The following is a 14,995-nucleotide window of genomic DNA, read 5'->3' as shown; positions in this document are numbered from 1 at the left end:
CATTCTAGGCATTAAGATCTATAGGGATAGATCAAAACGCCTGATAGGACTTTCACAAAGCACATACCTTGATAAAGTTTTGAAGAGGTTCAAAATGGAACAGTCCAAGAAAGGGTTCTTGCCAGTTTTACAAGGTACGAGATTGAGTAAGACTCAATGCCCAACAACTGATGAGGATAGAGAGCATATGCGCTCCGTCCCCTATGCTTCAGCCATAGGTTCTATCATGTATGCGATGTTGTGCACTAGACCGGACGTTAACCTGGCCATAAGTATGGCAGGTAGGTTCCAGAGTAATCCAGGAGTGGATCACTGGACGGCGGTCAAGAATATCCTGAAGTACCTGAAAAGGACTAAAGAGATGTTTCTCGTGTATGGAGGTGACGAAGAGCTCGCCGTAAAAGGTTACGTCGATGCAAGCTTTGACACAGATCCGGACGACTCTAAGTCACAAACCGGATACGTATTTATTCTTAATGGGGGTGCGGTAAGCTGGTGCAGTTCCAAGAAAAGCGTTGTAGCAGATTCTACATGTGAAGCGGAGTACATGGCTGCCTCGGAGGCGGCTAAGGAGGGTGTCTGGATGAAGCAATTCATGACGGATCTTGGAGTGCTGCCAAGCGCACTGAATCCAATAACCTTGTTCTGTGACAACACGGGTGCCATTGCCTTAGCAAAGGAACCACGGTTTCACAAGAAGTCCAGACACATCAAACGACGCTTCAACCTCATCCGCGACTACGTCGAAGGGGAGGACGTAAATATATGCAAAGTGCACACGGATCTGAATGTAGTAGACCCGCTGACTAAACCTCTTCCACGGGCAAAGCATGATCAACACCAAACCTGTATGGGTGTTAGATTTATTACAATGTAATTCGCATGATGATGTGAGGGCTAGATTATTGACTCTAGTGCAAGTGGGAGACTGTTGGAATTATGCCCTAGAGGCAATAAAAAATATAGTTATTATTATAATTCTTGTATCAAGATAATCGTTTATTATCCATGCTATAATTGTATTGAATGAAGACTCATTTACATGTGTGGATACATAGACAAAACACTGTCCCTAGCAAGCCTCTAGTTGGCTAGCCAGTTGATCAAAGATAGTCAGTGTCTTCTGATTATGAACAAGGTGTTGTTGCTTGATAATTGGATCACGTCATTAGGAGAATCACGTGATGGAGTAGACCCAAACTAATAGACGTAGCATGTTGATCGTGTCATTTTGTTGCTACTATTTTCTGCGTGTCAAGTATTTGTTCCTATGACCATGAGATCATATAACTCACTAACACCGGAGGAATACTTTGTGTGTATCAAACGTCGCAACGTAACTGGGTGACTATAAAGATGCTCTACAGGTATCTCCGAAGGTGTTCGTTGAGTTAGTATGGATCAAGACTGGGATTTGTCACTCCGTGTGACGGAGAGGTATCTCGGGGCCCACTCGGTAATACAACATCACATACAAGCCTTGCAAGCAATGTGACTTATTGTAAGTTGCGGGATCTTGTATTACGGAACGAGTAAAGAGACTTGCCGATAAACGTGATTGAAATAGGTATGCGGATACTGACGATCGAATCTCGGGCAAGTAACATACCGAAGGACAAAGGGAATGACATACGGGATTATATGAATCCTTGGCACTGAGGTTCAAACGATAAGATCTTCGTAGAATATGTAGGATCCAATATGGGCATCCAGGTCCCGCTATTGGATATTGACCGAGGAGTCTCTCGGGTCATGTCTACATAGTTCTCGAACCCGCAGGGTCTGCACACTTAAGGTTCGACATTGTTTTATGCGTATTTGAGTTATATGGTTGGTTACCGAATGTTGTTCCGAGTCCCGGATGATATCACGGACGTCACGAGGGTTTCCGGAATGGTCCAGAAACGAAGATTGATATATAGGATGACCTCATTTGATTACCGGAAGGTTTTCGGAGTTACCGGGAATGTACCGGGAATGACGAATGGGTTTCAGGAGTTCACCGGGGGGGCAACCCACCCCGGGGAAGCCCATAGGCTTTGGGGGTGGCACACCATCCCTTAGTGGGCTGGTGGGACAGCCCAAGAAGGCCCTATGCGCCATAGGAAGAAAATCAAAGAGAAAAAAAAGGAGGAGGTGGGAAAGGAAAGAAGGACTCCACCCACCAAACCAAGTAGGACTCGGTTTGGGGGGGGAGACCTTCCCCCCTTGGCTCGGCCGACCCCCTTGGGGCTCCTTGAGCCCCAAGGCAAGGCTCCCCCTCTCCCACCTATATATACGGAGGTTTTAGGGCTGATTTGAGCCAACTTTTTCACGGCAGCCCGACCACATACCTCCACGGTTTTTCCTCTAGATCGCGTTTCTGCGGAGCTCGGGCGGAGCCCTGCTAAGACAAGATCATCACCAACCTCCGGAGCACCGTCACGCTGCCGGAGAACTCTTCTACCTCTCCGTCTCTCTTGCTGGATCAAGAAGGCCGAGATCATCGTCGAGTTGTACGTGTGCTGAACGCGAGGTGCCGTCCGTTCGGCTCTAGATCGTGGAACTGATCGCGGGACGGTTCGCGGGGCGGATCGAAGGACGTGAGGACGTTCCACTACATCAACCGCGTTCACTAACGCTTCTGCTGTACGGTCTACAAGGGTACGTAGATCACACATCCTCTCTCGTAGATGGACATCACTATGATAGGTCTTCGTGCACGTAGGAAAATTTTTGTTTCCCATGCGACGTTCCCCAACAGTAACATGAACATTTCTATAACCATATTTTCTTTTCATTCAAGGAACTATCATGAATCACTTTATAAATTTCACAATTTTTAGATTCATAATTTTCAAGCAAGGCCTCATAAAGATAATCTAGTGCACTCTCACTAGAAATTGTTTCAACATAAATGGGTCTTTTGAGAAGATTCGCTAGTGGATGAGGATCCATTTATCTTTATTTTTGCATTTTACTTTCTGTTTTTGTGTGACAAAGATAAAGATAGCATAGCTAGGCAACTAAACTAGAGAGCGAAGAGGCAAACTAGTGACAACCTAAGCAATCAAAGGTAAATATTTTTTTATGAGACAAGCTAAATATACCAGAAATTAAAACGAGGAACAAGTGGATGAAATTTTGTGTCGAGTTACTTGGTAGTTGGTGATGATATTCCCTGGCAACGGCGCGAGAAATCCTTCCTGATACTTGTGATCTGCGTTGGGTTTTCCGTGAAGAGGAACGGGTTATCACAACATAAAGTGGATAAGTATTTCCCTCAGTTATGAAACCAAGGTTTATTGAACCAATAGGAAAAAAGAACCACAACCGTCTGCAGCAGTTGCACACAAAAAAACAAACAACTTGCACCCAACGCGGGCAAGATGGTTGTCAGTCCTCTTGTCTTGTTATTTGCCAGCAAGTGAGGTGTGTACATAATTGTAGATAGCAAGATAAAATAAACGCATGTAAATAACAGCAAGGTACTGAAGGTTTTATCAATATGTTGTGAATAGACTCGGAGGCCATAGCATTCCCTAATGGCATCTCTCATGAAAAATAGCATACGGTGGGTAAACAAATTACTGTTGGACAACTGACAGAAAAGCGGATGGTTATGCAATATTCACAAAAATGATCATGTGTATATAGGCATCACGTCCATAAACAAATAGTTCGACTCCTGCCTGCACTTATTACTATTACTCCACTCATCGACTGCTATCGAGAATGCATCTAGAGTATTAAGTAAAACAGAGTAATGCATGGAGAACGATGACATGATGTAAACAAAGTAAACTCAAGCAATATGAGTAAACCCCATCGCTTTATCCTTAGTAGCAGCAACACAAAGACGCATGTTGTCCCCTTTTGTCACTGGATATAGAAATTCGCGAGGTTGAACCCACCACAACACACCTCTCTCACCTAAGAAATATCGATCTAGTTGGCCAAACTATAATGGAATTGGCAATATAATTTTTATAGACTTTTGAAAGAAAAAAAGGGGTTTTTTGCAACCGTTATTTCTTATTTCTTGCCTATATCATATCACGGAAACCTTTCGCTTTGGAACTCTGAGTGCACTGATCTGTTAAGTTGTAACTGTACCTTCTAGTTTTTTAATCTGAGCAATCGTTGATCATCTCATCCATTTTGATCGTTTGAACACTACAATGGAATTAATATCTTTGCGGTACAAAGCTATCATAATCATGCACATCAGACTCATATAAATATTCAGAGGAGACTCAAGTATTTATCATGAATAATATGAACATAAACCCACAATTCATCGGACCCCAACAAACGCACGACACAAAAGGAACTACGTCATATGGATCAAAGCAAAGATGTGATGATCATTGTATTGAAGATCAAAGAGAAAGAGATTGCCATCTAGGTACTGACTATGAACCCGTAGGTCTATGGTGAACTACTCACACATCATCGTGAGGGCGACAAGCTTGATGAAGAGGCCTCCCATAGGAACAGAGACTTGCAGTAGCGTAAAAAGTGTTTCGAGACTCCCTATGGTATTTCTAGGGTAAATGAGAATTTATAAGCAAAAGAACGGAGTCGGGAGGGCCACGAGGGAGGCACAAGCCATCAGGGCTCCCCCCCCCCCCCCGGTCGCGCCCTGTTGGCTTGTGGGCCCCTCATGAGGCCCTCGATCTTCTTCTGATGCTCATTGGTCTTCTTTTGGTCCAGAAAAAAATAACCAAAGAGTTTCAGGGCAATTGGACTTCATTTGCTATAAAAAACCTGCAAAGTGAAAAACATGCAAAAAACAACAATTGGCACTAAAAACTAGGTCAATAGGTTAGTGCTCAAAAATAATCCAAATTGGTAAATAAATACCCCAAAAGTATTTTAGAATGGTAACATATCAGCATGGAACAAAAAAATATAGATACGTTGGAGACGTGTCAGTGACCGACACGAGCTGGGCGTGGGTGGCCTCAGTACAAGCGTGGACAACCGCCATCAGGGCTACGGCGGCCGCCGAGGAATGTATAGGTATTGTGTCATTCTCTCCATTTCCTATCCCCGATCATGGATGTCGCTCCGCCATCTCAGCTACAACAGCTGCCCTTTCAGCGGTTGCAGTCGCCCTGTCGGAGATTGCGGCCACGCTCATGGATGTTTTGAGCACGTTCATGGATGATGCTGCCCCGCTCGGGCCGGAGTGGTTGGCCGAAGTTTCCTTCACGACCCGGATCCACATCCTCATCTTTCACCGGTGATGTTTGAACAGTACAATGGTCTTGGGGAGCAAGTGTGACTCTGTGGTTGACGCGCCGGGTGTGGACTATAGTTGGTGAAGCTTCTCGCGTAAGCCATATATGAGGAATGATCTAATATATTTGATACCACATCACACACGTTTCATGATCAATAATTGTTTGCGATGTACTTGATTTTCATATTATTTTGAAATGAAAAATGAGGTTACATCGGCAACCGAAGGTGTTTCGATTGCAATAACATTTATCTGTAGTGAAGATGCAACTATAGGAGTGTCTGTTAAAATATGAAATTATTCACAGTTGTTTAGGCCTTCTTAAACAGTTAAAGAGCTTTTTAGACATTTCATGTACATAGTTCAAATATGAACTGCAGTTAAGCACATATTAGAGTGCACCTGAATGAGATGAAATATCATATATGTGTCACTAGATACATGTTTTGGTCCCATGCAAGAAATGGAAATTAATTTCGAACCTCTCAGTATTATGGCTCGGGCGTAGACATTGCGAATCCGTATTTTCAAATTCCAATAAATCCAAATATCGTCGGAAATTCATGAAACTTTGCATGGTGTCATGCCATGGCTCATGTGTGTTGTGCTAAATTTTTTTGCCCAATTTAGGACAAGTTTTGGCACAAATCTCTTACAAACCGAAGATTCTCACAAGAAGCCATGTGGTTCCAAAAGGGAACGTTAACCTTTTATGTGTGAAACAACATCCGCTGTCTCTTCTCGCCTTGAATTTATTTCTCGAGTCACCATAGAGCAACATGACTATCGTGCTAAACTATGGAATTTTTCAGGGTTTGTTTGGCCTTTCTAATACATCAATTGAGTTTTCTACTCATTTAGTGTTCATAATTCAAATTTGAACTACAATCACAAGGTCCAACGCATGAAAATAGGTTGAAAAAGGCGATTGGAAGTGGCGATTGGGCGGCGACTATAGTGCGGTTGGGCCCTGTAGCGCGCTCCAGAGCGATGTTTTGGCGTTCCATGACATGTCCATGGTGTCATGGCCGCGGCCACTTCTATCTGGGATGACTAGGGGGAGTAAACAACTAGGGAAAAGGCCTTGGATGCTCTATGAGCTCACTAGAATAAGAGGAGAGAGGAGAGAGGAAAAAACTTGTTTCCAGCGTAGAAATGAGGATTTTTACCCTGCTTTATGATTGAGCCTTGTCCCAACATTATTACTGGGGGTAGAATATTACTCGTAGGGATTGTGGTAAAAAGCTGGGGTGAAGGAGAATGGGGGAACGGGTGAAAGCAACAGTTTTATCAAACCACTAGAAGGTGTTTGATGTTGTTTTGAGCTAGGTAAAATCTACCAATTGCAGTGATATTTAATAGAATCAATTGACGGGTAAAAATGAGAGGGATCACAAGGTTTGATCTCATTTGAGAAAATTCGACAATGTAAACATGAAAAACCCTAGAAATGGACATAATCAGATTTCAGTAGACTTAGTTGGGCAAACCTATCCCCACAAATGCACAACTTGATGTAGAATCCTTATTTGGGGTCTAGATCACTCTTGCAAAGTTTGGGATCAATTGGACAAATTTGGCAATGTAAAGTTGCTCAAATTTGGTTTTGGACAAAGAGGGTTCTGGGATATCTTGGTGAACCAAATCAACTTGGATTGAGATGAAATTTTGTAGGATCACCACATATATCATGTGTGACTTGCTAGAATTTCCCTGAAATTTATTGAGAATATTTCCTATGGAAATATTTCAAAATCTCAAAATGGGTAGAAAGGGTTTTGAGGGGTTTTGTCCAATATTTTGAACATGACCATGTGTTGAAACTCTTATATATTGAAAATATATGTCCACTCAGTTTCCCTAAGTTTTCTCAAATATTTTTGAAACAAGAAAATAATTTTCACCCACAAAAGATCATTTCTAACCTCAGAAAAGGTATTTAAATAAAATAGGAATATAACTTTTAAAATAATTATTTTGTGGTTTTGGGAAGTCTTTTTGATAATAGTATCCAAATAAAATCTTTTGGTGAAACATTTCTCCCGAATTGAGGACTTGTAGTAATCTCAACTCATGGGTTTTTGAAGCTTAAAATAAATAAATGCATTTTTATTGAAATAATATTTCATAAAAATAGTTTCTGGTCCTATACACACATTTTCCTGGATGAATGCTTAGGTTCCCCACAAAAATGGGAATGAATTTTAAATATCTCAGCGTCTTGGCTCGGTCGCAAACATTGGGAAACTTGGTTTTTAAATTCCTATAAATTGAAACCTCGTCAGAAATTTATGAAACTTATGCATGGTGTCATAACCTTGCGTGGTGTGTGTTGTGGTAAAAAAAATTCCCAATTTTGGACAAGTTTTGGCAGAGGCTTCTTACAAACCAGGGATTCTCGCAAGGAAGCCATGTGGTTCCGATAGGGAACGTTGATCTTTTATGTGTGAAACAATATCCATTGTCTCTTCTCGCCTTGAATTTATTTCTAGAGTCACCATAGAGCAACATGACCGTCGTGCTAAACTATGGAAATTTTCATGGTTTGTTTGGCCTATTTAATACATTAATTGATTTTTCTAGACATTTAATATGCATAATTCAAAATTTAAACTATAATCACAAGGTCGAGTGCTTCAAAATTGATTGAAAATCATATATGAGTCCCTCACTGCATGCTTAGGTTCCATGCAAGAAATGGAAATGAATTTCAAACATCTCAGTGTCTTGGCTCGGTCGCAAACATGAAGAAACTTGGTTTTCAAATTCCCGTAAATCCAAAACTCGTGAGAAATTCATGAAACTTGGGATGGTGTCATGAAAAGGGCACACATATGTTGTGGTAAAAAAGTGTCCAACTTGAACATGTTTTAGCACAAGCCTCTTACAAATCGGAGCTTCTCACAAAACGCTTTGTGGTTTCGATAGGGAATATGCATGTCACATCTGCGGGTGAAACGACATCCAATGCCTCTTCTCACCTTGATTTTTTTTATAGAAACAACATAAAAAATTGGTGTGAAGTGCCAAAAATATGAATAAATATTCCTCATGGTGTGGTTCTTGCATGATCTGGTTGCTATATGATGTGGTTCTTTGCAACCCATGTGAGGGTTTGCATTCTGCGACTGGCCTCATGGTGGGATAAACAGACCTTGGTTCCTGTAAAAAAAATATGTTTGATGGAACCATGATGGTCCCTCTGTTCTTTAAACTGGAACATTTGTGTATGCTTAGGGGTTACGGTCAAGTAATATATACCCTGTGGCCCGATTGGTTTATCTTTTAGTTTGTTGTTGGATGGTTAGATTTTTTGTCCAAAAGAACCACCTGCTCAACTGAATTGCTAAAAATGACCCCTTCCGGTTGAAATTAACATAAAAGTCCACCGGATCGTGACGGCAGGTGCGCCAGCCAACACCTGACACCTGCCGCCACGACCGGAGGCGATAGCACTATTCATGACACTGTTCGTGAGAGCAACGATTTTCGTTCAGAAAAAGGTGTTTCATTAGGGATGAACAATACTTCTTGGCAGCAAAGATGATCGTGTATCCTAGCTGCGTGCAAAATTTCACATTTTTTGTGTTTTATTGCTTTTTTTTCAAAAATAATATTCATCTTGGATGAACATTGTTGTCGTCCTCGCCCCCGAGTAAACAGTGTTGCCGCCTCTGGACGTGGCGGCAGGTGTTACCTGTCGGTTGGCGCGTTTGCTGCGCCTCTGGACGTGGCGGCGGGTGCCACATGTTGACTGGCGCGCATGCTACCGCCTCTGGACGTGACGACGGGTGCCACGTGTCGGCTGACGCCTCTGTCGCCACGGTCCAGAGGGTCTTTTATATTAATTTTATCTAAAGGGAGTCTTTTCTAGCAATTCGGTTGTGCAGTTAGTCTTTTTAGACAAAAACTTGGACGGATGATGTTTATTCGAAGTTTGCAGTGTTTCTGTGATCCACACGCATTATATAATCTGTTCATGTGTCCTGTTGATATGAAACATAGCATACGGCAGACCAATCAAAGCTCAGAATCAGAAGTTTGTGTAAATATATAGTTTTTCCAGTGTGAAAACTCTCTGCATGATTGCCGGAAAAAAATAAAAAATAAAGACAACCAGAAACAGAAGGATAGCTAAAATTACATCGAAGACATATTATGATTACTGATTTGACGGTTGCACGAACCCGCAAGTACTCATTTGTACTCCCGCTATTTCTAAATATAAGACATTTTGGCAGATCTCAAGATCGGAGGTAGCAGTACTCTTTTCTTTGGGAGGGGTTCTCTACGAAGTCTCCAGTACACATCTGCTATCTAGTCTCTCTAGAAGATTCCACATTTATGCTAACTGTACTTCTTTTATTGGTTGATATTTTTAGAAAACAAAATGAAAATAATTACTCTGGTTAGAAAACAAAATGGCTACTTGTGGACCCAATTACGTCTTATAGATACATTGACCGTCACATTTCTGTGTCAAAGAGAAGAGAAAACATAAATTTCAGTTTCACAAAAGATCGCTACCAGCCATCAAAATTTGCTATTACAGAGAACGTCTCCTGCCAAAGCCAAAACCACAAAAAAATTGTTTCCCTGCTTAAAACTACCTCGACGATTTCCCGTGACAATCATTTCGGGCAGGGCGCAAAAGAATAGGGCTTCAAACCTGCACCTGCCGTCTACAACGGAAACAGAGAAGAAAATTGGACATCACATTCCCCAGAAATTACGAATTCTACATCCAACCATTCCAATGCCTCTCCATCCGTGCTTGCACACAGAAATTGCTTTGCTCAATGGAACGGTAAAGCTGGTGCGTCATAGAACTATAGCATGCGTGAAGCTTGTGGTTCGACCTTCCTGTATCTTTCAGCTGCAAGTGTGACTCATGGTGTTGGTACAATCTTTCTCGCCTTGACAGTGTATGAACAAGCCGCAGGGTGTTTCTAAATGCGCAGGCTATCTACCTTACAAATCTTCAGAGTCATCTTGTAGACTGAGCCGATGAATTGCAACCCCATTCTTTGCTGTTGCGACACGACCCCATTTTCCAAGACGAGGTTCCTAAGAAAATGGAGATTATCAAGTCATGCTGTTGAAGATACAATAGTGTACGATAATTTGTTTCATGCTGCTACACGGAATTTCTTGAGAGCAAACATAAGGACCACCATCATTAGTGATTATCATGTCTGCATTTCTTCAGATTTTTTCTATATAAGAAGAGACAACTCTCTCGGCCTCTGGACCATATTATGCACGCAACCAAATTTCACCAGCTAAAAAAGATGGGAAAAACTCTTACTCGGCCAACACCAGCAACAATGAAGCGTCCCGATTTTGCTATTGCAAGAGAATTGACAAAGCCATCCTGCCCATGACAAATTGCAGATCAGACTTGCAACAGGGTCATAGAGAAAAGATTAAGGGTAGTCATTACAGTAGTAAGTAATGACCACTAGGGTGCAGTAGAATAATGCGAGTTCAATACCAGTGGCAAGTCGAACAATGGCTGCATCCCTTTTGAATCAGGTTGAATTGTCCAAAGGCGAACAACACCATTTGCTGCTCCAGACGCAGCCAGATCAGAACCTTTTCTTGCAGCAACAGCACTAATCCATGAATGAGCTGACGAAAGGCTTTCAGGCTTACAAATTCCATTTTCTGCATAGTCGCACAAGGAATTAACATGACATAATCTCAGTTGTTGAAAAGAGGGAGCATACAGGAAGGCAATGTTCTCTCTGTGTTGACCACAAGCAGTGGCGGATCTAGCCTAACGGGCCAGGGTGGGCCAATAGTAGAACTGTTCATTGAAATTATTTTTCATAATATTTTAATTTTCCTCTTATGATATAATGCTATTGTAAAAATCCCAGGGTGGGCCGTGGCCCACCCTGTCCACCCTCTACCTCCACCTACCGAACTACCAACGCATTAATATGTGTTGTCAAATGCATCTTTGCATAGATTCCAATCACTATAAGGAGCTAAACAAATAATGGTAAAATCCTGCATACCTAGCATGAAATGAAACAATTCTTTTCTTTTTATCACAAAAAGAGAGCAGCGGAATTGAGAAAGTATCTCTTACCTTTGGGCAACTTTTCATCAGCACTGTCAAGTGAACTAGGAGTTAATGCTGGATGTGCATTTTTTATTATGTGAGTAGGTTTCTTTCGCATAACACTCCAAAGCTCGAGGCTTCCGTCATCTGATCCAGACAAATATTCCTTGTCATCGATAAAGCAGCAGCACTCTAAAGACACAGCAGGCGCACGAAAGACTAACTGTGACTCCTCCGGTATCTGCCAAGAAATGAAAGCTTATTAAATGTAAAGGTAAGTCCTGACATTACAAGGTTTTCACCTACATTTTTTAAAAGAGAAAGGCTAGTCTGTTCAAGTGTTAAAGCATCTCTTCTTGGTTGCATGAAACAGAGATGAAAGGGTCATATTAATGTTCACACATTGTTCAAACCTTACACAAGTCTTATCAGGCTACCTATTTATTGAAAACAGCTAGGCATGCAGATGAGTCACACAGCATGATATAATAGTAGCACAAACATTTTAAGCATAGAAGCTACAACGAACAAAAGAAAGCTAAGGGCAAAATTACCTTCCAAAGATGCATTGTCCTATCCCGTGCTACAGTCAGAAGTCTATCTTTGCTGAGTGCATCAGTTGTCAATATTTCACCTTGATGACCATATAGGCAGTGCATGTATGTTCTATCTTCAGCATTCCACTGCATTATTGAACGATCATAAGAACCAGAGAATAGCTCTGAAGAGTCCAGGCCAAAAGCAAGACAGGATACTGCCCCTCTATGTCCACTGAATGCCTGCAGAACAGCAGAAAACATCACTGAATTAAATTGCATAAGCGGGGCAAACGATTAGCATCACCAATGGTAGCAAAATTAACTCTGGCTCATGAGGGCATCAATAAAGAGTGGATCCAAAAAGGATCATGGATCTTGCGTGATAAGTCCAATGTTCAAAAAAGCGGTAAGCGTAAGCGAAGCGGAAGGCCACAGCTTAGAGCAATGGACGCTTAAGCGCAGCTTAACCACACTTAAGCGTTTTTTGAAATTGGCCAGAATTTGACAGATTTTGCATAATATACACAGGAAAATAGTAAACATGGCCGAATAGCCCTCTAAAATACAGTTCACACCATAGCTAATACACATTAAGTTCACATGGCAAGCAAAATAACAACTAAAATGCAGTCCAGTTCAAATAGTCATAGCCTAATAGAGATCATGTGGCCATAATTTTGCCAGCATATGAAGGAAATAGTTCCCAAACAGAGCCTAATAATAAGATAAATGGAATATTGCCATTATTTCGCAAGCAGACAAGCAAAAGTAGTTCAAAAACAGTCAAATTCTGACCAAATTTTAAAAAACGCTTAATCTACCACTTAGGGCAAAAGCAAAGCGCTTTGCCATCGCTCAGCGCTTAAGTGCGCTTAAGCATAGCTTAAAAACGCTTTCTTGAACACTGGATAAGTTAATGCTGGGGCCAGAGACAAATTAAGAAGCACCCAAAAGAGGGAATGACCACCACATTAGAAATTTAGCATTGGACAATAGGTTATAGGTATTTGAAATTTGACAAATACAGAGTGACAGAATATCTACAATCCAACTGAAAGTGCTGCTCTCTGAATCACCAACAAACAGCTTACATCTGTACACGGATCTTTGATATGGAACTCAAGCTCCTAAAAATACACCCAGTCAGTAAGAGACCCCACACGGATCTCAATAGATATCTACAAAGGGCTACAACAATTCTACATTGATCAATACTGACAGCAATATCTTTGGTCTCGTAGGTAGTCAACACATGACATCAGGGGAGCTATACTTTTCTACAGATAGCCTTGGCAAATGCAACATGTACAGTTATATAACGTTATTCCTTGCTAGTTTGCAATTGTACTCCACCTTTCAGAAAAAACTATGAGCACGGGAACAGAACAATGTTTGATAGCTTACATTGTCTAAATAACATTGCGGAGGCAATAACAGTTCATGAGAAACATCTCAGATGAACTATAAGTGTTTTGCCTCGATTTATTTTTTGGGGTTATTAGCCAGTATGAATCTGATATAGAACACATATACATGAAAACAATATAAGCTAGACATTCCATCACACAAATTAATAAACAAAATCAATTTTCAACTTTACGAGCACGATAGTTCCTGCTAGCTAGTTGTATAATTTGTTTTTTTATCATTGCTTTGGTTAGCTTCTGTAGGGACCTTTTGCTTTTCAGTTTTTGTTTGCCTTGTTTTGGTTGGGCCGCTACAAATTCTGCATCATCTTGACAGTTTCTTCTAATATAAAATGTGAAACATAAGGGCGCTTGTTCGAGAAAAAGGATATCAAATTTACAAGCATTTCTCTGAATAATATGGTTAGTTCTTATATAATCGGCAATGAGTACCACACCTGTATGTGCTCCCGTGATCGAACATCCCACAAATGGATATGCCTATCAAAGCCACCAGTAGCCAAGTATCGCCCATCAGAACTAACAGCCAGCGCAAGGACATGCTGGCTTCTCTTTTTAGACAGAGGAGCCTTAGCATGGTGCGAGACCAACACCTTTTCAGTTGGCCACAAATACTTGTCGCTTTTCCCGGTCTCAACATCCCAATGGAGGATAACTCCATCTTTGGACGCCGAAAACCCCTTGTCACTGTCCTTCGACAGAGCAACGGCTGTCACTGGTTGCCGGTGCTTGGCTATAAATTTGAATCCATCCTGCTGTCCCGGCGGTAACACCCTGCAAATTGCAATGATGCACATGGTCAACAGTTGTACCATACCATTTTGATTTGAGTGAGGCAGTCCAAGGGATGCGGCTATAGCATCAATACAACCGGGTGGCAAAACGGAAGGACACTAAAAATTACAGTACAAAACTCGGAGAATCGCTGCTCACCTCGCGGCGAGGCTCAGGCGCTGCCTGCCGCTCTCCACGAGCTGCTTCTTCCGGAGGAGCTTGGCGACCCGCCTCCCGCCGGGCAAACCATCATCCTCGTCGTCGTCATCTTCGTCGTCGTCCCCCTCTTCCTCCTTGTTCCTCTTCACGGCGTCGGCGATCCTCTCCAGGTACTCCTTGGTCATCCGCATCCGCTTCTCCCCGGCCGTCTCCCGGTCCTCCTCCTCCTCCTCCTCCTCCCCATCCTCGCCCACGACGGCGCCGCCCAGCGCGAGGGCGTCGTCGTCGCTGTCCCCGCTCTCGATGTCCTCGTCCGCGCGGGCGCGGCGGCGCTTGGGCTCCGCCTCGAAGAAGGGGTCGTCTCCGGCGGCGGCGGACGAGGGGCGCTTGCCCTTGCCCTTGCCCCGCGGCGGCGGCGGCGGCTTCTTGCTGCTGCGGTTGCCGCGCGGCGCCATTGGTCGGTGTGGTGGGGGGGCGGGGGGGAGGAAGGGGGCGGCAAGTTAGGGTTTTAGGGCTCCTTTCTGCGGCGGGGTTTTGCGCCGGAGTCTGACCGCCCAGTTAGCACCGTTTCGTGGGCTTTTTGTGGGCCTGTGCTGATGCTGGGCAGGAAACTATGCTTTGGAGTTCTTCTCACACCTAGGCCCATTTGCGTGGTTACATATTCTCTCTCTTTTTTTTTGCGAGGGATTCTCTTTTATTTATGCGGGAGCGAGGTAGGAGAAGGTGCTTCGCGGGAGCTTGAGTGTGCAGCGCGCGGGAGCGGGCGCACGAAATAAGCGACGCGCGATGCCGTTTCGCC

At 42.8% G+C, this 14,995-nt stretch overlaps 1 protein-coding gene across 1 annotated transcript; it reads right to left on the bottom strand.

Annotated features, from left to right (window-relative positions):
- Positions 1-9,729: 9,729 nt before the first annotated feature.
- Positions 9,730-14,692, bottom strand: LOC123395013 (U3 snoRNP-associated protein-like YAOH). The gene is made up of 8 exons (XM_045089920.1): positions 14,197-14,692; positions 13,701-14,037; positions 11,852-12,076; positions 11,325-11,538; positions 10,722-10,894; positions 10,536-10,601; positions 10,198-10,294; positions 9,730-10,103 (listed from the first exon to the last, which is right to left on the bottom strand). Exons 1-7 carry the CDS (start codon positions 14,649-14,651, stop codon positions 10,199-10,201), a joined length of 1,566 nt encoding a protein of 521 aa, XP_044945855.1. The 5' UTR covers positions 14,652-14,692; the 3' UTR covers positions 9,730-10,103; position 10,198.
- Positions 14,693-14,995: the final 303 nt, after the last annotated feature.

This window comes from Hordeum vulgare, chromosome 5H (genome assembly GCF_904849725.1).
Source record: "Hordeum vulgare subsp. vulgare chromosome 5H, MorexV3_pseudomolecules_assembly, whole genome shotgun sequence".
NCBI classification, from domain to species: Eukaryota; Viridiplantae; Streptophyta; class Magnoliopsida; order Poales; family Poaceae; genus Hordeum; species Hordeum vulgare.
Note: the sequence above shows the minus strand (reverse complement) of the source record. Positions and strands in the feature narration are given on the sequence as shown.

Excerpts from the sequence above, each read along its gene's own strand:
- LOC123395013 (XM_045089920.1), bottom strand. The coding sequence starts at position 14,651 with ATGGCGCCGCGCGGCAACCGCAGCAGCAAGAAGCCGCCGCCGCCGCCG. Across the intron at positions 14,038-14,196 it reads CGCCTGAGCCTCGCCGCGAG|GGTGTTACCGCCGGGACAGC; the intron begins GTGAGCAGCGAT and ends TGCAATTTGCAG. Across the intron at positions 11,539-11,851 it reads GGACAATGCATCTTTGGAAG|ATACCGGAGGAGTCACAGTT; the intron begins GTAATTTTGCCC and ends ATTTCTTGGCAG.